Here is a 21,361-nt window from a genome sequence, read left to right as displayed (position 1 = left end):
CTTGGGGTAGGTTTTGATATTCTGGTGATTACTACTTTCCAATTTATTTTGACCAGGAATGGGAGGTTGGAGACAGAACAGTAGCTGAAGTTCAAGGTTGACTGATATTTTCTTGAGCCCTGGACAAACTATTGCATTTTTCAAGGAGCCTGGTAGGTGTGCTCTGAAGGAGTCACTGACCATTTCCATTAGTACTGGCATCCAGCATGGATCTGTTAAAACTGGTTATGGCTGTAATATTTTCAGAGCTTCCTACCTTTGGAATGTGTGATGGGGCCAAACTCAGTCAGGGGTGGTGAGGCAGATAATGCAATCTGGTCACGGGTGTAATTTCCTTCCCAACTAGGTCCATATATATTCAGTTGATTTTAACAGCGAGGTACACTAACAGTTCTTCACAGTGATTGACACTTGGGTCCAGTGCCGGGGCTATGGAATCTGGGTTGATTAGCCAGTGTACTATGTTAAACAGCTCTGCTGGCCAGGATTCTGCTGTATTAAATGCAGAGTAGAGAGCCTCTTGTGCTGTAGTGGCATAATCCTGTTAAGAGTTGTGTCACGCTGTCTGGAGGCATTCACAGTTGTGAGCCACTCCAGACAGCGTGACACTGAAGCAGAGATCCCCAGGGGTTACCCCGTGTTCACCCTGAAAGATACTTTGAATTGACAGATCACTACAACTCTGTCACTCTTAGGATTCAGATGATCACTCATTTGTATGTATATGTTTGCTTGCTTTAACCTGTAATAACTCATTTCTTTTTCTAGTTAATAAACCTTTAGGTAGTTTATTACAGGATTGGCTCCAGGTCTAGTCTTTGATATGAGATCTAGGTTACCAATTGATCTGGGGTTAGTGATTGGTCTTTTGGGACTGTAAGCAACCTGCTTGTGGAGTGATTTTTGGTGTAAGTGAGCATTTGTTTTTTGTGCTGGTATGTTTCTTAGGGCTTTCTCCTTCAAGGTGCTGAGCATTCTGGACGTATCCAATAAAGCACTTAAGCACATACTTAACTTTAAGCACATGAGTTTAACAACATGTTCGACAAACACCTGTGAGGGATGGCCTACATATACTAGATCCTGCTCAGCACAAGGGGATGAACTAGATAATCTCTCAATTCCTTTCTAGCCCTACATTTCTGTGAGGTATCCCCATTGAAACCAACAGAACAACTCATGTGCTTAACTTAACCCATGCTTATTTGTGTCACTGGATCAGAGCTGAGTGCTCAGCACATTGGAGGATAAATCTCTCAGTGCATCTGTTCTGAATCCTATCCAAAGATTTTAAATTTCCTATTTTTTTTTTTAAAATGAAGTATGTAAAAATCTTAATTTTGCACTGAAGAAAAAAAAGTTAGGTAAGAAAGAAGAACTCCACATGGACTCCTCCTGAGGGTCGAAATGACAGTCTGGACCTATACATAGAATGCTTCCGCCGACGTGCCACAGGCAGAAATTGTGGAAAACAACATCGCTTGCCTCATAACCTAAGTCGTGCAGACACAATGCCATTCACAGCCTCAGAAACCACCCTGACATTATAATCAAAGAGGCTGATAAAGGAGGTGCTGTTTGTCATCATGAACAGGTCTGACTACCAAAAGGACGCTGCCAGACAACTCTCCAATACCAAATTCTACAGGCCACTTCCCTCAGATCCCACTGAGGAATACACTAAGAAACTGCAACATCTACTCAGGACACTCCCTACCCTAACACGGAACAAATCAACATATCCTTAGAAGCCCCGACCAGGGTTATTCTATCTACTCCCAAGATCCACAAACCCGGAAATCCTGGACGCCCCTCATCTTGGGCATTGGCACTCTCATTGAAGGACTGTCTGGATATGTGGACTCTCTACTCAGACCCTATGCCATCAGAACTCCCAGTTATTTCCGTGACACCACCTATTTCCAGAGGATACTACAATGCATTGGTGACCTTCCAGAAAACACCATCCTAGCCACCATGGATGTCGAGCTCTCTACACCAACATCCCACAAACAGACGGAATACCAGCTGTCAGGAACAGTGTCCCTGATGATGCCACAGCACAACTGGTTGCTGAGCTCTGTGCCTTTATCCTCACACACAACTATTTCAATTTGATGACAATATATACCTCCAGATCAGTGGCATCGCTATGGGCACCCGCATGGCCCCACAATATGCCAACATTTTTATGGCTGACCTGGAACGCTTCCTCAGCTCTCGTCCACTCATGCCTCTTCTTACCTATGCTACATTGATGACATCTTCATCATCTGGACTCATGGGAAGGAGACTCTGGAAAAATTCCACCACAATTTCAACAGCTTCCACCCCACCATCAACCACAGCCTGGATCAATCTACACGGGAGTTCCACTTCCTAGACACCACGGTGGAAATAAGTGATGGTCACATTAACACCACCCTATACCAAAATCTACTAACCGCTATGCCTACCTTCATACCTCCAGCTTCCATCCCTGGGACACACCACACAATCCATTGTCTACAGCCAAGCACTGAGGTACAACTGCATCTGCTCTAACCCCTCAGACAGAGACCAACACCTGCAAAATCCCACCAAGCCGTCACAAAATACAATACCCACAAGAGGAAATAAGGAAACAGATCAACAGAGCCAGATGTGTACCCGGAAGCCTCCCACTGCAAGACAAACCCAAGAAAGAAACCAACAGGACTCCACTGGCCATCACATACAGTCCCCAGCTAAAACCTCTCCAATGCATCATCAGGGATCTACAACCCATCCTGGACAATGATCCCACACTTTCACAGGCCTTGGGTGGCAGGCCAGTCCTCGCCCACAGACAACCTGCTAACCTGAAGCATATTCTCACCACTAACTGCACACCGCACCATAGTAACTCTAACTCAGGAACTAATCCATGCAACAAACCTCGATGTCAACTCTGCCCACATATCTACACCAGCGACACCATCAAAGGACCAAACTAGATCAGCCACACCATCACTGGTTCATTCACCTGTATGTCCATCAATGTAATATACACCATCATATGCCAGCAATGCCCCTCTGCTATGTACATTGGCCAAACTGGACAGTCTCTACGGAAAAGGATAAATGGACACAAATCAGATATTAGGAATGGCAATATACAAAAACCCATAGGAGAACACTTCAACCTCCCTGGCCACACAATAGCAGATCTTAAGTTGGCCATCCTACAGCAAAAAAACTTCAGGACCAGACTTCAAAGAGAAACTGCTGAGCTTCAGTTCATCTGCAAATTTGACATCATCAGTTCAGGATTAAACAAAGACTGTGAATGGCTTGCCAACTACAAAACCAGTTTCTCCTCCCTTGGTTTTCATACCTCAGCTGCTAGAAGAGGGCCTCCTCCTCCCTGATTGAACTAACCTCGTTATCTCTAGCCTGCTTCTTGCTTGCATATATATACCTGCCCTTGAAAAGTTCCACTACATGCATCCGACGAAGTGGGTATTCACCCATGAAAGCTCATGCTCCAAAACATCTGTTAGTCTAAAAGGTGCCACAGGACTCTTTGCTGCTTTTAAAGTTAGGTAAGTGTCCATTGTTGAAGCTCAGGACTGTGTGACAATATAGGATAAAGAGGCTTTTAAGAACTGTGTATATAAGCTTGCCTATGTTAGACCAAGAAAGTTCTGTAAGCCCCTTACTTTACTGTTCACGAATACACTCAAAATTAAAAAATAAAAGCAATTGAAAATCCAAAGGCAGGCAGGACTTACCAATGAGATACATGCCGATCCAATCCCCTGCATCTACTTCTTCCTTTATATCCCAATAGATCACAAGGTCCTGTGAATGTCCTATGGAATAATATGAGCTGCTGACCATTAGAGTAGATCGGCTGTCTGACGTGACCAGGTCAGTGTCACTGGTGGACCGTGGAATGGTTACCATCTCATGGGAGTTGTTCCTGATGTCCATGTTATGAAACTGGTCAGGGTTGTAGCTGTATCTGAGCGGTTCTTTACACCGGCGCCGATTCTGAGAGTTCCTAGATGGAGACGCCATGGCAGCCAGGCCCAGGAACCTGTTTTGGTACAGATTCTGTGAAGGAGCAAAAAGGAAAGAATATTATTTAGAATACACTTCATTGAATTTTAGGTGCCAGCTTAGAAGAGGAGAAAAAGTTGCACTGGAATGAGAAAACAATGAATGAACACAGTCTTTTCATACATGACTGTGAAACAAGAGAAGCAGAAAATTTTTCTACAGGAGATGCATATTGTGTATCAAACTTTTTATTGATTAATCATGCCTATGGAGACAGCTGCAAATGCAAGATACACAGGAGGTTCCCCGTGCCACCAGGCTCTTCTGTAATAGGGATTTTGTGGAGAAGCAGATGGTGGTTCATTTCTCTACACACCCATACATACATTCCAGGGCCAGGGGACGGGGCAAAGACTGCTAGAGATGCACTCTTTTCTAAATTAATAGAAACGCCATCCTCTTTCAAACACCATCACCTAAATTCATTGCTGAGGTAATTTTCAGTGGAATTTAAACAGGGATACATTTAAGCTCATGCTCCCCATGCAGAACCATTTCCACCACTTTAAGACACCAGCCAGTGTTCAAAAAGAAATTCTCCTCCCAGATTGAGTTCCAAAGTACCCCTGCCACAAAAAGGAATGACCCCTTCTGCCATAATGGATATGTATTCGTGGCAGAGTAAACAGAATTCCTCCTCTCCAGTTAGCCTAGCTCGAGTTAGAGCAGCCACACTGTGAAATGACCCTCGAGCTGCTGCACTAACGGTGGTGCTGCACTAAGGCTTCAGGGGGCACATCCCAGGGTTCCCAGCACTGCTGTAAGATGAGCGGCTTTTTGAATAGTTTCCTAGTAACTGCGGGAGAGTGTGTCTGTCTGGGCACACAGGAGAATTGTGGGAAGGCACTGGAGGACTACCAGCACGCCAGTGGCACTAGCTTGTGTCTAGACTGCAGAATGGTTGTGCTAGCAGCTGGCAAATTGTTCTCACTTGATTTTATCCTATACCCTGTCTCAGGCCTGCAAGCCCAAGTGGAAAGCACCACCGCACTGGAGTTAAGAGTGTGTGTGTGGACAGGACTCAGGACAGGGGCAACACTTGTGTTATAACTCAAGTTAAATCTGCAGTGAAGACAAGCCCAGTGTGAGACGCTGCTTGTTGTTTTATTTTCAGACACCATTTACTGTTTCTCTTCACTCCCTCTGCCCCAAAAGAAAGCAGCTCAAATCACTCAGTCCCTCATATATTCCTCTCATTATCCACCTGTCTCCAGAAATGCTGTCCAGCTCTTCTGATACAACACCAGAAAGCGCTTTGCCGTTTCTTCTGCCATAAGAAGGGCCTTTTCACATGATCAGGAGACAAATCCATTTGAACGGAAATGTTTAAAGTTTAAGAGGAAAAAAGTGTTCTGTGAATAAAAGCAGTATTTTAATTCTGAATCCTATTCATGGCCTTGTACCATAGGTACAATATGGCATGAAAGATATTTTATTTACTACTAAGACAGACTATTTTCTTTGAATAATTGGAAAAACAGCAAGATAATTAATTTTTAGTATTAGTGTGGTTGTAGCACCTAGGAACTCTAGTCACGGACCAGGACTCCATTATGCTAGGTGTTGTACAAACAGAACAAAAAGACAGTCCCTGCCTCGAAGAGTTTGAGTGCTATAGAAACAATAAAACTGCAAAGTATGATAATCTCTTTACATTCCTTGCCCCCAAACACTTACGATATAGTGGCCCAATCCTGCAAACACTTATTACAGACTATAATGTTTAATACCATAATCAGGCCCACAGGGGACTCACTCCCAGGCGTAGACGCTACTCCTGATAGTAAATGTTTGCAGGACTGGGCCCTAAATCTACAATACAGAAGGCAAAATAGAGGCAAAGGACAGGACTACAAAAGCAGGAGCAGAGGGAGGATGACAGTAACCCTAGACAAGTGGGCAGGAATGAATGAATACAGAGAACAGTTTACAGTGTTGCTTAGGTAGCACCACATGCTACACACCATGTTAAGTCTCTTGAGGTTTTTTATTTTTAAATAATTGTATTTATTTATTTATGTTAACAGGAAGGTATGTTAACTTCATGGTGTAAAAACAGCCCTTACTGTGAGGATAACACCATCATTATATAGCAAGGCCAAAAAAGGACTTGGATCTAATTTTATTGTGAATGTGTAACTAGCAAATGCATCATTTCTCTAAACAAAAAAGCTATAATTTCTCACATGCAGTAAACAATATTTTTAACCTATTGAGTAGTTCCTGGAAAGGTGATGATATTTACTAGGTTTCAGTCAATAAACTTAAACCCAATAAAGGTTTCTGTCATTCAGCACAGGCAGGGGCGGCTCTAGGGATTTTGCCGCCCCAAGCACGGCAGGCAGGCTGCCTCCAGTGGTTTGTCTGTAGAGGGTCTGCTGGTCCCGCGCCTGTGAGAGGTCCACCAAAGCTGCAGGACCAGGGGCCCTCTGCAGGCAAGCTGCCAGAGGCAGACTGCCTGCCGCCCTCGCGGCGCCGGCAGAGCGCCCCCCCATGGCTTGCCGCCCCAAGCATAGGATCCTGAGCATAAGATCCATATTCTGTAACTATGGCACAATCTGAGACAATCATTTCTGTGATGGTGAGACACCAACAACAACAGTTTCAAGCTCATTACGAGTGATGGCCAGAAAAATTCTGTTTCCCCAAATATGTTGAGGATTTGGAATTTGCATTTGTTCCTTATCAAGACAAAACTGAGACCTTTCAAAAACATTGGCAGGAAAACAGAGAGACTGATCCACCTACCCCAGAATTGCCAATAGACTAGTGGTAAGGGCATTCTGTTGGGATATGCAAAACCCAAGTGACAGGTGGCGTAATTCAGAGTAGAATCAGCCAGCGTCAGTCTCTTTCTTGCCCAAATAATATTTATTTATTTATACAGAAGGAACAGTTCCAACAAGGGTTATTGAGAAAGAAGCTCAGAATAGCTAGGCAGCCAGGGCACCCACCTGGGATGTTGGAGACCCAAGTTGAATGAGGCATAGCAGGGACTTTAGACTAGATCGTCCACATTCCAGATAAGTACCCCAACTACCAGGCTATTAGTATTCACCTATGTCCTAACCACTGGACTGTTCTGAGGTCTCTCTCTCACCAGAAATTCTATCCTGGATCTGAGAAACCTACCTGAAGAAAGTTTAGTTGAAACCGATATTTCCATGAAAAGTTTCAATTTTGGCAAATGGGAATTTTTCAACAACAAATATATTGGTGAAATATTCCCAATCAGCTATATTCATTCTTCCAGATAAATATGCATCATTAGCATAAGTTAGCTAACTCATAATACATTAATCGACAGATCTGTGGTTTCAAAGGCTAGTTTACTTTTTGTGGCAAATTCCTCAAAGGAACAGTGGTTCTGCAGATACTTTTCATTTCTGAATTGTAATGGCTATATGGTATGCATTCTTACTCATTGTGTTCTTTCAAATGCAATACTGATAATACTTAATAAATGGATACTTTTTTTTTCATCTTCAGTGTGGTTTTAACTGTTATTTCTAGGGACAATTAGAAATTCACCTAGTTAAAAGAAAACTAGCACTTCAAGAAACCGTGCAGCTATTTCCATATCTATCTATGTCACTAGAACTAGTTGTTACAGCTGAAAAATAGTTCTGAGATTAAAAAAGGAATCACTTTTCAGCATGACACAGGTAACTGTTAGGGTTTCACTAATCTAATAACCCCATTTCCCTGTGACACACCACACGGGGGGCAAGTGGAACTGCTGCTACTGGAGACATTTATAAGGAGACTGAGACTGTCTCAGAGAGAGATAACAATATACAACAGACTTCAAATAGGATGGACTCTCTTGTCATGAACAGAATGTGCCCCACAAGGTACATATATCAGAGCTATTATTTATGTGAAATGGGGCAAATTAATGTGACTAGGACCTTTATTTTTCCATTTCCTGACCTTTGTGCATTTAAAAGTGTAGTTTTATTATACATTAATGTATCCTATTGCATTTAACTTCACTAATGGGAATAATTGTATAAGTTAGAAGCAAAATGAAAGGGTTGGCCTTGTGGTCAATTGGTAAGGTTCTGTGCTGATGAGTGGGCTGATTCCTGATGCAGGCATATTATTTCTCGGGCAGCAAAGACTAGGAATGCTACAGGAGTGGTGCTCTCAACAGCTGCAAAGAAAATCAACAGCTCATGCCACTCAACAACCATCTTTCCTGCCAATCATGAGCATTCTTCACGGTCTCTGATTGGACTTTCAACCTATCCTCCTGGGCCACAATAGAATTTTGGACTGAACGTTTAGGAGACAAATCCTGGGAGTTCAGCAAAGGAAGTGAGAAACTCCCCATCAAATATAATCCTAGTTAGTTTTCTTTATGGCACATGCTGACACATACATACATTTGAAACACACATTACATTTCCAAATAAAAGAAACTAATAATTTAATTTTGTTCTTATGAAACTACTGATGTTACACCATTGCAAACAACACTACGCAAAGATGATATTTTATTGTTTCTTAAGTGAGATCACTGCAAGGTTTTACATTGTAGACTATTTAATCCCGAGTTTCTAATAATCTTACAATCAGGACCTTCACACTAATGCACACAGATATCCAATCATAAGTGCTCCAAACATTAGGAAGGCTTCTGCAGCAGAGCAGAGGTAATATTAGAGATTAATTTGTTAATATTCCTCAGATTAGTAAAACAAGACCTATATCCTCTCACCAATTAGGCAACATAGTAAATGAATGTAATGAACAGTCATAGAAGCTTGGTGCTATCACACAAAGACATTGCAAATACTTTCCTTAAAAGATGTATTCTGGTGCATGATTAGAAGGTATTTGAGCAGTATGGCTAAAATATAAAATCTGGGAGGGATAACAATGCAGAAATAATAAAAAAGTGTCCTTACAGTATACTTTTAAACATAAAATGTTTCTCTGTGTTCTTTCCAGAGTACAGAATGAAATACAGTAGATGCTTGTTTGCCGCAACACCTTCTAAGAGCAGCTGTCGCTTACGAGCAACATTTCCCCAGGGAACACTTTCCCTACTGTGACTTGTCGACACTCCTCATAACAGCAATAGCTGCTTAGGTCCAACATAGCAAAAGGGCATTGATATGTTGCTACTAATGAGCATCTACTGTACCGAGACTACAATTTGCTTAAGGGATGCTGGAAACTAATTTGAAGTCTAAAATTCCACTTTCAGTTCTATTCCCATTGAAATCAATGACAAACCTCCCATTGACTTAGAACAAGGATCGGCAACCTTTGGCACGCAGCCCGTCAGGGAAATCCACTGGCGGGTTGGGACTGTTTGTTACCTGCAGCATCCGCAGGTTCGGACAGTCACAGAACCCACTGGCTGTGGTTCGCCGTTCCAGGCCAATGGGGGGGCTGCTGGAAGTGGTGAGGGCCTAGGGATGTGCTGACCGCCGCTTTCCTCAACCCTCCTTGGCCTGGAAGGCCGAACCGTGGCCAGTGGAAGCTGCGATCAGCCGAACCTGCTGACACTGCAGGCAAACAAACAGTCTCAGCCCACCAGTGGATTTCCCTGATGAGCCACATCCCAAAGGTTGCTGATCCCTGACTTAGAAGAATTGGGATCCAGTTCTAGACTATAGGGATATGGAAGGTGCCGTATTCCCAAAATGTCTGGCAAAAACTGGAATTCTCAATTTTCCGGCCAAAATGCGGAAATTCCCTACAACCTTCATTGCAAACTTTTCCCCAGTTTCCCACTGTGACAAAGTATTCAGCTCTCCCCCAGTATGAGAATTGTCCGTTATGAGAACATTCCAAATTGACCTCTGTGCCACACAAACCTTAGATTACCTCATTTTTCATTTTTATAAATGTTAGATTTAAAGTTCTGCATAATATAAACCAGTGTTTCTCAAACTGAGGTTGCCACTTGTGTAGGGAAAGCCCCTGGTGGGCCGGGACGATTTGTCTACTTGCCCCGTCTGCAGGTCTGGCTGATGGAGGCTCCCACTGGCCACGGTTCGCTGCTTCAGGCCAATAGGAGCTACTGGAAGCAGTGTGGGCTGAGGGATGTAGTGGCCGCCACTTCCAGCAGCCCTCATTGGCTTGCAGCGCCAAACTGCTGCCAGTGGGAGCCACAATTGGCTGGACCTGTGGATGGGGCAAATAAACAAACCGGTCTGGCCTGCCAGGGGCTTTCCCTGAACAAGCGGCAACCGCAGTTTGAGAAACACTGATATAAATGAAGTTATTGATAATGGGTATAGGCATAAAGTGCATGTACGAGATTACTATAGCTAATATGATCATTGGTTAACAGTGTTACTCTTTAGCCATTATGTGATCCTTGTAAGCAGAAGTCCAGAATGAGCTAGGTTTTCAAGAGTTGGGGGTAAATTCTTTACGATCTTTAAAGCACTGGAGTGAACCAGACACTTAGGCCTTGTTTAGACTAGGAAAATAAGTTTGTTTTCTAAATCAAATTAGCTCAATTGAGCTAGCTGAAATTCATTGAAAATCCCACTTATCACCAATGTAGACACTCTTTTATAGTTCATTTCAATTTTAGCTGCTCAAATGATAGTTTAAGAGGGAACTCAGATTATACTAAGTAATGTCCCTAGAAATGAGGGATATGTGAACAGTTTTTTACCTGTCCTAGTGTTGCTAACTCTTTCAATTTTATCACAAGTGTCATGATATATGGTGTTTTTCTTAAAACCCTAGCTGCTGGAATCAAGCAACTGCATACATATAATCTTTCATTTACCATGGTAAACCCACTCCCAAGCAAATCCCTCTCCCCCAATAAAACTCACACATGCCATCAATCTATTCACTTCAGTATATTAGATATTTTTAGTTCATTTTCTATTAGGTTGTGATTTTTGTAGCCATCATCAATTTTGGTAAATGCTACTACTTTTGTATGAGCAACTCCCACTGAAGCTATGGGAATTATGCACCACTATTTGCTGGCAGAATTTGGCCCTTACTGCTCTAACTTTATACCATTAAATTAGGTTTCAATAAAGACTGGGAGTGGATGGGTCATTTCACAAAGTAAAACCTATTTCCCCATGCTAATTTTTCCCTATTGTTACTCACACCTTCTTGTCAACTCTTGGAAATGGGCCATCCTTATTATCACTACAAAAGTTTTTTTTACTCCTCCTGCCCACCTTAAATGATTACTCTCATTATAGTTGGTATGGCAACACCCATTTTTTCATGTCCTTCCTACTGTTTTTCCACTGCATGCATCTGATGAAGTGGGTTTTAGCCCACTTAAGCTTATGCTCAAATAAATTTGCTAGTCTCTAAGGTGTCACAAGTATTCCTCGTTCTTCTTACAAAAGAAATACGGTATCCAAAGACAAATATTCCAAAACATGCTGCACAATCTCAAGAAATCATTTATAACTACATATGCATAATAAAACAAGAGAAACAAGAGACACGCAGGTACATAAATCACATCTTACAAAGGCTGTGAATATAGGAGTACTATAAAACGGTTAGGGATAGAGCACAACTAAGTTGGTGACCTTGTAATTATCATACAAGATAAAATATATAGCTCATCTTTTATCTGAGTCAACTTACAGGACCTCATTTTCAAAGGGTGGGTACTTATCGCTTTCTGAAAAGTGCCATGGTGTCTCAAGTTGAGCACTCAACAACTGAGGCACACAAAATTACTGGTCACTTTTGAAAATTTAAGCCTTAGAAAGTAATGCTGGATGGCATATTAATTACAAATAAATCTACATACAAGACCACAAGATCAGATATGGGACAATGGTAGAAAAGAAGGAACATACATTTTAAAAGGTTGTGATCATGGACTATTTAAAAGTACGGTATCTAGTTATAGCAGTGACATTCTTAGAAAAGAAAGTTGATTCCAAGTGCTTCTTTCAGATAGACAAGAACTATAGATGGTTCACAGCCTGCAATTTGGGACTTTTGTTCTACTATGACACCAACCTCATTGTAATTTTTATTTAGCTTACTGTTTTGCCCACTCTATTAAAATTGTCTACTTCCATCACTTTGGGCTAGCTTGCAGTTTTGTGGAATTCACATTGCTGTTGTGATTAACTTAACTGGAGTCTTAGAGTGAATCTGTTGCATGGGCAACACCTCTATACTGCGTACAGAGTCAGACATCTTTAGTATACAGCTGGAACATGCACACTAAAATGGCCAAACATTACAGGTAACATGAGAATGTGCCCTATTGAATTTTTTAGTGTTTTAGAACTAAAATCAGAACACCTTACCTACTAAGGATGAACTGATAATGTACACCCCCAATTAAATACAGTAATATGGTGGAACTCTTACATGACAATCATATTTTAATAATATAATCTTATTTAACTCCTATATATTTTTAAATACTGACTAGTTTTAAAGGGAAAAATGTTTGGGTCCTTTTGTTTGCTGTTTTACAATGCACAGTATAAAGAATGTCTGCAATTTATTTATTTATTACTTAGAAATATGAGGAATGTGAAATCTGGTCTTCCCTACTTATTCTGGAAGGTTTGTTGGAGGTGTCAGAAATGTGGATTGTGAATTTATCAAAGCTCCAATGGTGCAACATGCAATAACTATGACCTTAAGTGAAAAGGCAGTGAATATTCAATCTCTAATAAAGATGTCCTTCAACCTAAGTGTTTCTCTGGTCTGGTTTGCACTAGAAAATTAGGTCAGTTTAAGTTTGTCAGTCAGGAGTGTGAAAAATCCACACCCCTGAGCGGTGTAGTTAAACCAACCTAAGTCCCCATGTGTGCAATGCTAGGTGGATGAATTCTTCTGACCTAGCTAGCACCACTCAGGGAAGTGAATAACCTACTCATTGGCTTAAGTAGTGTATACTGAAGAGCTGCAGCTTTGCTGCTGTTAAGCGTAGACAAGCCCTCAGTCTTAACTTAATAGATACAAACAAACAATAGAGTTTTAAACAGGCTGAATAAAACAATTACTCTTCCTGTGTTAATCAGGATTTACTTTCTTGGTACTCATGGAGTCATAACTCTATCCATTCTCCCTCCACAAAAGCCTTCAAACTTAAAGAAGACCTACATTTCTAATGTAAGCGGAACAATATTTTAAATAAAAAATATGTTGAGGCCTTTAAAAAAAAACAAGAACAAAAAAGGACACATAACCACTTTCCACTTTGCAAGTGAACGTTTAAAGTAACAGCAGTAAAGTATTGCCTAAGGACTACACAGTAGAAAAGTCACAGAGATTGTGAAGCCAAAGGTTAAATGTGTTATTTCACAATCTTTTCTTTTCCAAAGACAGTATTTTCAAACAGCTATTGCTTAAGCAAAGGTCCCTCTTGGGTGGTTTCTTTGATCTGTTGTTTGAAAGACACATCAATCTCAGTCTGAGAATTCTGAGAAAAACATGTGCATACTATATCAGTCATTTTGTTTTTTCAAAGTCTGATGTGTCTGATCAGCAGACTGCCTCTCCCAGCAGAGCCAGTTTTTCAGGGAACACTGCCTATCTATTGACTCATGTTCTCCGGAGGAAGTGGTTACAGCAGGATGCCGGTGTTCTTTTCTTCTCGAGGTTGAAGAGGGAGAGCCCTTTAGTTTGTTGACACTTTGTTGATGTGATTTTATTTTTATTTGTTATTATTTGTAGCCTGATAGTGACTAGAAGCCCCAGCCACAACTGATGCCCTAATTTTCTAGGTGCTCTGCAAACACATAAAAAATACAGTCATTATTTATTGCTATTCGTATTACCATCATGCCTAGGAACCCCAGTCATGGGGCAATACCCCATTGTGCTAGGCACTGTGCAAACACAAACCAAAAAGTCCATCCCTGCCCCACAAAGCTTACAATCTAAATATAAAAGACAAGAGACAATAAATGGATACAGACATACTGGGGAACACAAGGAAACAATGAGACAATATTGGTCAGCATAGTAGGCAGTGGTGTCAGCACACCAGCAGCCTAACTGTGGTCAAGTGTTTTGTAGGCATTTTGGAAAAAGGAGGGTTTTGAGAGCAGTTTTAAAGGTGAATAATGAGATGGCCCTGATGACAGATATTGCAATTTTGTGCTATATCCTGGACAAAGCTTACTGAATTAAGTTAAACTGTATGGAATTAAGTTTAAGAATCTTTGGAGTTCATTTGTATTAAAAATGCAAATGTTTATGTGTTATTGTGGGATTGTATGTAACGTGTCTAGGAGATGTGAGTAATTTAAAACCTGGCAAGCTTTGTGAGCTTCAAAAGCTCTCTGAAACAATGTGCGAGACAAACAAAGTTAAGTGAGATTCTTAGGAAATATTTGGAAGGCGGGGAAGGCAGCTTCTCACCTCTAGTCCAATCCTTTTGAAGCTGCGCTCTGGAAAAACTCATTGCTGTTACATGAAGACCAGCCCAGAGGCCCAAACTCACATGTTCGTTGATGTGTGTGTTCAGAGCTGACAGCTGTTATGAACTTGTGACCATAGAAAAACCCTTTGGTGGAGTTTGAAGGACTGTTCACCAGTAGAGCCCTTGTTGGAGTCAAGAACTGATCTCTGGTTAACTTATCATCTGAATAGGTTCTTTTATTGTTTTAATATGTTTTCTCTCTGATGCTTTTACCTTAAGAATAAATGTGCTTGATTAGAAAGAGCTGTGGGATACCTTATTACTGTGGTAATTACCCTGTCCATAGTCTTTGAAGGGAAAGCAAAATTGGCCTACTGAGCAGTCTGTATTCACAGTGTAGAGAGACACATGTATCTCCAGCCAAGAGAGGTGATAGCTGGGGAGCCGGAAGCCTGGGAGCGGGTACCCTTGCTGGACCATGGCGGGCCAATACAGGTGCAATAGCCCTGAATGGGAACAACACTAATCCTGCAAATGACTCCATGAGGATGGGTCCCTAGGCGCATGTGATGCCCCACTGACTTCAACAGGGCTGCATGTGAGTGCATTCCTAAATCTGTACAGAGTCAGTTGCAGGATCGGGACCTAAACAGGTAAGACAGACTAAAGATGGCAGAAATTTTCTATTATAAATGCATCTAAAAATATATGACAGAAACACAGTATAAACTGAATAAATAAATACACTGTGGAATCTGTTGTCTGATTATTAAGCTATTGTCTGACTTTCCAGGCAAACAATGCAAACTTATAACAAGCTGGATGACATTGCTGCAGCTAGCCAAGGTGAAAAAAAACAATCTGAGTCCAAGTAAAAGTATAAAGTGTAATTAAATAAATCTATCACTCTGTATACAGTATGTACTGTATGTACAGATCTGTACAAACATAGATACAGTGCCATCTACAAAAATACAGCAGGAATTTGCAAGAAAAGCTGTGAACTAGTCTTGTGAAACTTGCAAGTCTCCAACTAAAAATGAATGCAGGGTACATGAGTGCAAGCAAAATTCCACCAATTTAGAATGTTTTCCACAAGTATCAGCTACAATTATTTCTCTGCTCTCATAAAACAGAGAATCTAGGGCTCTTTTGGAAGTTTCCTGCTGCAGAAAAGTAAATCTGGCTCCTTAGGAAACTTGAGAGTTCCAAGTGACAACCTCTGTGTAGCAATATATTATAAATTCCATCCATGACAACCTCTTTGCCAAAGAACAAAGCTCAAGTGATTTGCACTGTGCATACCACCATTAGAACCCTGATTTAAAAATAGCGTTGTATAGTATAGTATGTAAACTATGGACATAGTTTATTATTTATAAAGTTCTAGTTTCAACAAAAATACTGCACAGAAATCAAAAGTTAAGTTATTAATATTAATTAAAACCCTTCAGATAGAAGAGTGAATCTTTGGAAACCCAAGGATTGCGCAAGTTTACATGAGAGGAGAATTTGGTCTTTATGGCTCAAATTTATCTGTGTTGTATTCCCACCACCATCACCACCCACTTCTCTCTCTCACACATGGATTTATACTAAATGGAGAGAGTCACAAACTTCATTGCTTTTGCAGGCCAAGTGCATTGCACACACCATAGGCCCCTTGCATTCCTCCATTCCACCCCACAAGCTCTCTGTGCGCCACCCTCCCATCCCCCTCTACTTCAGCAACTTCCTGCAACCTGTCCCCCTTGCCTCATGCCAGGGACTCTGTATGCCCCCCATACTCCCGTCCCACCATACCCAGGGCTCTCTGTGCCCCTCATATTCTCCTCCCACCATACCCAGGGCTCTGTGTGTCCCCATACCAGATTTGTGCCCCTCCCCCATGTCAGGGACTCTGTGTCTCTCTCCTTTTTTCTCTCCCCTCCAAAGTACCTTTCTTCCCCCTGGATTGGAAGGAATGGGCAGATAGTTGGTGCCCTCTCTCTCTTTTCTCTCTCTCCCTCCCACCATGGAACAGGCTTTAGGGAGGCAGAACACTAGGAAGGAAGAAAGACCCTTTTCCTCTCTCTCTCTAGCTCCCCATGCTTGCTGAAGAAAGCGCAAGGAGGAATATTTTTAGTGCTAAGAGATTTTAGTCATGCCAAGGGCACTGTGTGCCCCCTCTCATTCTCCCATTTCCTCCATACCGGGGGCTCTGTGTGGTCTCATTTGTGCCACCATTATTATTTCTTTTATCTCTGTCTGTGATACAAGGCTATGTCTACATTACCCCCTTAGCAACAGATGTTACAGTGACGTAAGTGCTATTGTGCACAGTGCTATGTTGGCAGGAGAGATTCTCCCACTCAGAGGAGGTTTATTTATGCCGGGAGGAGAGTTCTCTCCTGTCAGCGTAGACCACCTTCGCCAGATGTGCTGCAGTGCTGCAGCTTATCGGTACAGCAGCACCACTGCTGTGCTACATGTAAAGAAATACCCTTAGTAGTTTAGGGCTCGTCTACACTGATAGCTGTGCTGCTGCACCACTACACAGTGTAGCTGCGCCACTGTAGTGCTTCATGAAGACATTACCTATGCCAATGGGAGAGCGTCTCCTGTTGGCATACTCAATCTGAGAGGTGGTAGCTACATCGATGGGAGAAGCCCTCCCATCAACATAGGGCCGTCTGCACTGGGAGTTTGGCTAGTATAACTGTATTGCTCAGATGTTTCGTTTTTCCACACCCTTTTTGAGGCCTAGTTATACCAATATAAGTTTGTAGTGTAGAGCTCAGAGTTTCAACATTTTAATCTGAATTGGGACAATGGGCACAGCTGAGATGAGAGGTGTTGTTATGCCTGAAGCTGTTAATGACTGCTATGCCATCAACCAGTTCTTTGATCTAAAATTACAGACCATTTTGCTCTAAAAGAAGCAACATTTCTCTCTGTGTTATGAGCTTGCTGATTATAGAAATCTCTATTACCTTTTGAAACCTAAGACTGTAACTCATTGGCACATCTATGTTTGCTTGCTTTAACCTTGTAAATCTCTCTCTAATTTCCCTTTTCTATTTAATAAATCTTCACATAGTCTACTATACAATCAGCTATAAGCATTGTCTTAGATGTTAGACCTAAAGCACTTGACCAGAGGTAAGTGATTGGTCCTTTGGGATTAGGAGTAACCTGAATATTACACTGATTCTTGGTGTAAGGGGCCATCTATCACAGAGATACGCTCACCTGAATGGCAAGAGAGACTGCAGTACCGGAGAGGATCTTCTGTGACTCCTTGTTAAGGATGTTAAAGTGCCTGCAGAGTTTGCACTTGGCGCAGTTGATTGGTGAAATCTAAGTTCAGAACTCACAACCAACTTGGGGTTTGCGCCCTGGTTTGTAACAGTCTGCCTTGAGGTTGGTAAGAATGTTTTTGTGTTATTGCTGCGAGCATCAAAACATGTCTTCTTAGTTTCTGCTAGTGTGGGACCCAGGGCCCCAATCTCCCTGTGCCTTACCAAATTTATGGTTGTTCCTTCTGCTATAGGGCTGTGGGACAATAAGCAGAGAAAAGAGTATTATTTCTAGAAACAATTTAATTAAAAAAACTGGGTCTGACATAAACCAGAAAGGACATTTGTGCCAAGAATTAATCTGTTTTTCTCTATTAAGATACAACTGTCATCTTAATTAATATTTTTGTTATACTAATTGGAGCATCTAGAAATTAGGAGAGCAAGGTCTTCAGTTCACAGGCCTGACAAAAATCCTTCCTTCTCTCCCTGCCAGAGACAGTACTAGTCCACTGGGAGCCCTAAACAGGAATATTTTGTCTCCCCCACACCCCCAACAATACTTATAATAAAAAGTGAATGGTGGTGGGGGCAGCTTGAGCGCCTCAGAGGCCTAAATAATTGCCTAGTCTGCTTATGCCTAGCACTGGCTCTGCTCCCCGGTACTGCTTCCCACCTCTACTTAGAGCCACAACTGACTTTGCATGGACTGCTAGCTTATATCTATGGGCTCTGAAGAAAGGGTTAGTGGTTTCCGTTCTATGGGTACATGCCTACTTCTCAAAGTGTTAAACACCAACTCACTTGCAGATGGACAAATTTTGATGGATCCTAGTTATTTTCCATCTCTGTCATCTATAATCCTATTATGTGACTGTGGACTCCAAACTTTAAATACACATATAGAGAATAACTTTTTATACCTCTCTAGTTACCACATTATCAGAAAACATGAAAGACAGCAGCAGTACATACAATCCAGTTTTAATATAAGAAAAGTTGCAAAATGTTTTTATACTGATACATAAGAATGCTTTAGGCTAGAAAATGCCTCTGTTTGAGTCATGGGACATGCATCTGTGTATGTTGATGTGCTGCTTTGTAAGAGATTTAGCTGTGATTGTTAAATGATTGAGAAAATTTTAATGAAAAACTACATTGTAAAAGTATCAGAGGGTAGCCGTGTTAGTCTGGATCTGTAAAAGCATGAGCTTTCGTGGGTGAATACCCACGTATTGTTATTTCCATTACATGCATCTGAGGAAGTGGGTATTCACCCACGAAAGCTCATGCTCCAAAACGTCTGTTAGTCTATAAGGTGCCACAGGATTCTTTGCTGCTTTTACATTGTAAAAGAATGCCTGAATTTATTTTGTAAATTGCATCCTAAATATTCTGTAGGGAACAATCCTATACTGGCACAGGGTTGCATTAGAAATATAATTTTTTCCAATCTCGAACTCCTATGATTAAAAGGATCATCTCTGCATGTGATGAACTGCCTAATTAACAAGTCTATTTTTTAAATGAATACTTCTTTATCACAATACAATCACATAGCGTACTATAAAAAGTATGTGATCAGTGCTGCTTATGGATACAGTTGGTAGATAAGCACCATTGCATATACTATAAAGCTAGAGCAATGGGTGGTTTTATAAGACATGCACAGTATTGAGGCAAACCCTCTTACTTAACGGAGGATAAAGTTTAAAAATGCAGGATTCCCATTGAAAGGTTAGCAAGTGTTCTTTCCTTTAATTTGGATAAGATCTAAAAAAAAATTTAAAGCTTAGAGGAAACTATAAATCATCACATAGTTGTTTAAAGCACCTAGACCTCAAAAGAACTACAGATTATTTTATATGGAACCAAAAGGCTTATCTTAGAGTGAAATGCAAAGTTCTCCAACTGAGATGCCCTCATTTGTGTACAATAATATCCTCTGGTAGATTTGTACATTCTACTTTTTTGTGATGAATTCCCGCCTTTTTGTATTGTTCCTTTGCATTAGGACATTGACATTTGCATTGCAAGTTGTGACACACATTATGTCATATGAAGTCATAATATCCATTATGTTGTCATTATGTGGTGCAAGCATAAAAGATATTTTTAGATTGAACAATGTCCTCCAAGGGGATCAAAAACAGAACATCAAAACTGGGATTATCCCACAATAATGGCAATGGCAATTCTATTAATATCAGATAGTTCAGAGTTAAAATTTAAGTGCCCTCTTTGACAATCATAGCGTGTTGAGATGAAATATGCTTTTCTTTATACTTTATAAGAATATCGTGTTTGCTTTGATGTTGGCACTGTACAATTTAGGATGTCCTTAACTATTCATTTCCATGCTTTTAAGGGCTTGAGTTTTGTAAATGATGTGATGGGAAAATACAGTATTGTCACTGAGCAAATTCAAATTTCAACTGTTTATTTTTTGGGGGTGGGTGTTAATGGAGGATTTTTGTTTTGTTTTATATATATATGAAATGACAAACACAACAGAGCATGACCCCTCTATCTACTCAAGTATTTTCTTGTGTTTTGGATATGTAGTGTAAGTAGTTTTAAGTGATGGGCAGATATTGGGACATTGCTGCCTATAGCAGCAGTGTAGCTCAGTACCTACCACCTCTCTGTTTACACAGATTAACATGTATACATTGTTATGGTTTTTCCAGAAATAGCCTTCCACTGACTGACAGGAAGGCACCATTACTGAAAAAATGACAATTCCAGAGATAGAAGGGAAGAGTGGGCAATGGCAGCTGTCAATTACTTTTAAATTTTCAGTGTAAGCTTGCTCTAATCTGTTACTTATACAGGGGGCATGAAGAACAGGTCCTCCTTCCATTGCAAAAATACAATGAGAAGTGTCCCAGTCACACATCAGCAGTTGAAATTGTGCAAAATATTTTATTTCACTTAATGGCATTTAAAAAAATTATTGGTGAAATGTCTAAAAAACACCAGAGCTTTCGATCTCTGACACTAACATCCATCACTACTTTGGAAGGTTGAGGCCCAAAGGAAATTTAAAAGATGCATCTCTGGCGGAGAGGAGGCACTGTATACTTAAATATAGTTATCTGCAGCTGCAGGCAACAGAGGAAGCGGCTGTAAACTGTAGTGATCATATTTAAATATTTATGAAATATGGAAAATCATATCTCCTCTGACTAATAGGATACAGCAACCCCTTCCTTTAACCCTTCTCAGATGTGAACCTGACTATTTGCCACTTCCAGGTTGAATGACTGTAATAAGCTCTAGGAAGGGCTACCCTTGAAGGTCACTCAGGAACTTTAGCTAGCATAGACTGTGGCTCACTCTCCTTTTAAAGGTAGCAAGTTGAAAAGCTCACACAACACATGCATTCTGAGCTCTGCACAAGCTCCCAATTCCCTTCTTGTGCAATCTAAGCTGTTGGTTGTCAAGTATAAACCCCTGAAAGATCTATGACCACTGTGCCTCAAAGACTACCTCTACCACTTGCCCCAGAATATCAGTTATGAGTTACTGGAATGCTCTTGCTATCTATCTGCAAGGTAGAACTCCTCAGGACAGGTGGCAGAATTCTTGGTGGTTAACCCTGAGCTCTTGGAGTCATTCCTTGAGTCTGCCAGAGCACACGTTTGCAAAG

The 21,361-nt window shown here is 41.1% G+C and overlaps 1 protein-coding gene across 2 annotated transcripts in view; it reads right to left on the bottom strand.

Annotated features, from left to right (window-relative positions):
* The window catches only part of HECW1 (HECT, C2 and WW domain containing E3 ubiquitin protein ligase 1), a 394,082-nt gene that overhangs the window by 268,777 nt on the left and 103,944 nt on the right, over positions 1–21,361 (bottom strand). For both annotated transcript variants that reach the window (XM_030551407.1, XM_030551408.1), the window contains one exon: positions 3,753–4,077. In XM_030551407.1, coding sequence (XP_030407267.1) covers positions 3,753–4,077 — 325 coding nt within the window. The remainder of the gene's footprint in view (positions 1–3,752; positions 4,078–21,361) is intronic.

This window comes from Gopherus evgoodei, chromosome 2, assembly GCF_007399415.2.
Source record: "Gopherus evgoodei ecotype Sinaloan lineage chromosome 2, rGopEvg1_v1.p, whole genome shotgun sequence".
Classification (NCBI taxonomy): Eukaryota; Metazoa; Chordata; order Testudines; family Testudinidae; genus Gopherus; species Gopherus evgoodei.
Note: the sequence above shows the minus strand (reverse complement) of the source record. Positions and strands in the feature narration are given on the sequence as shown.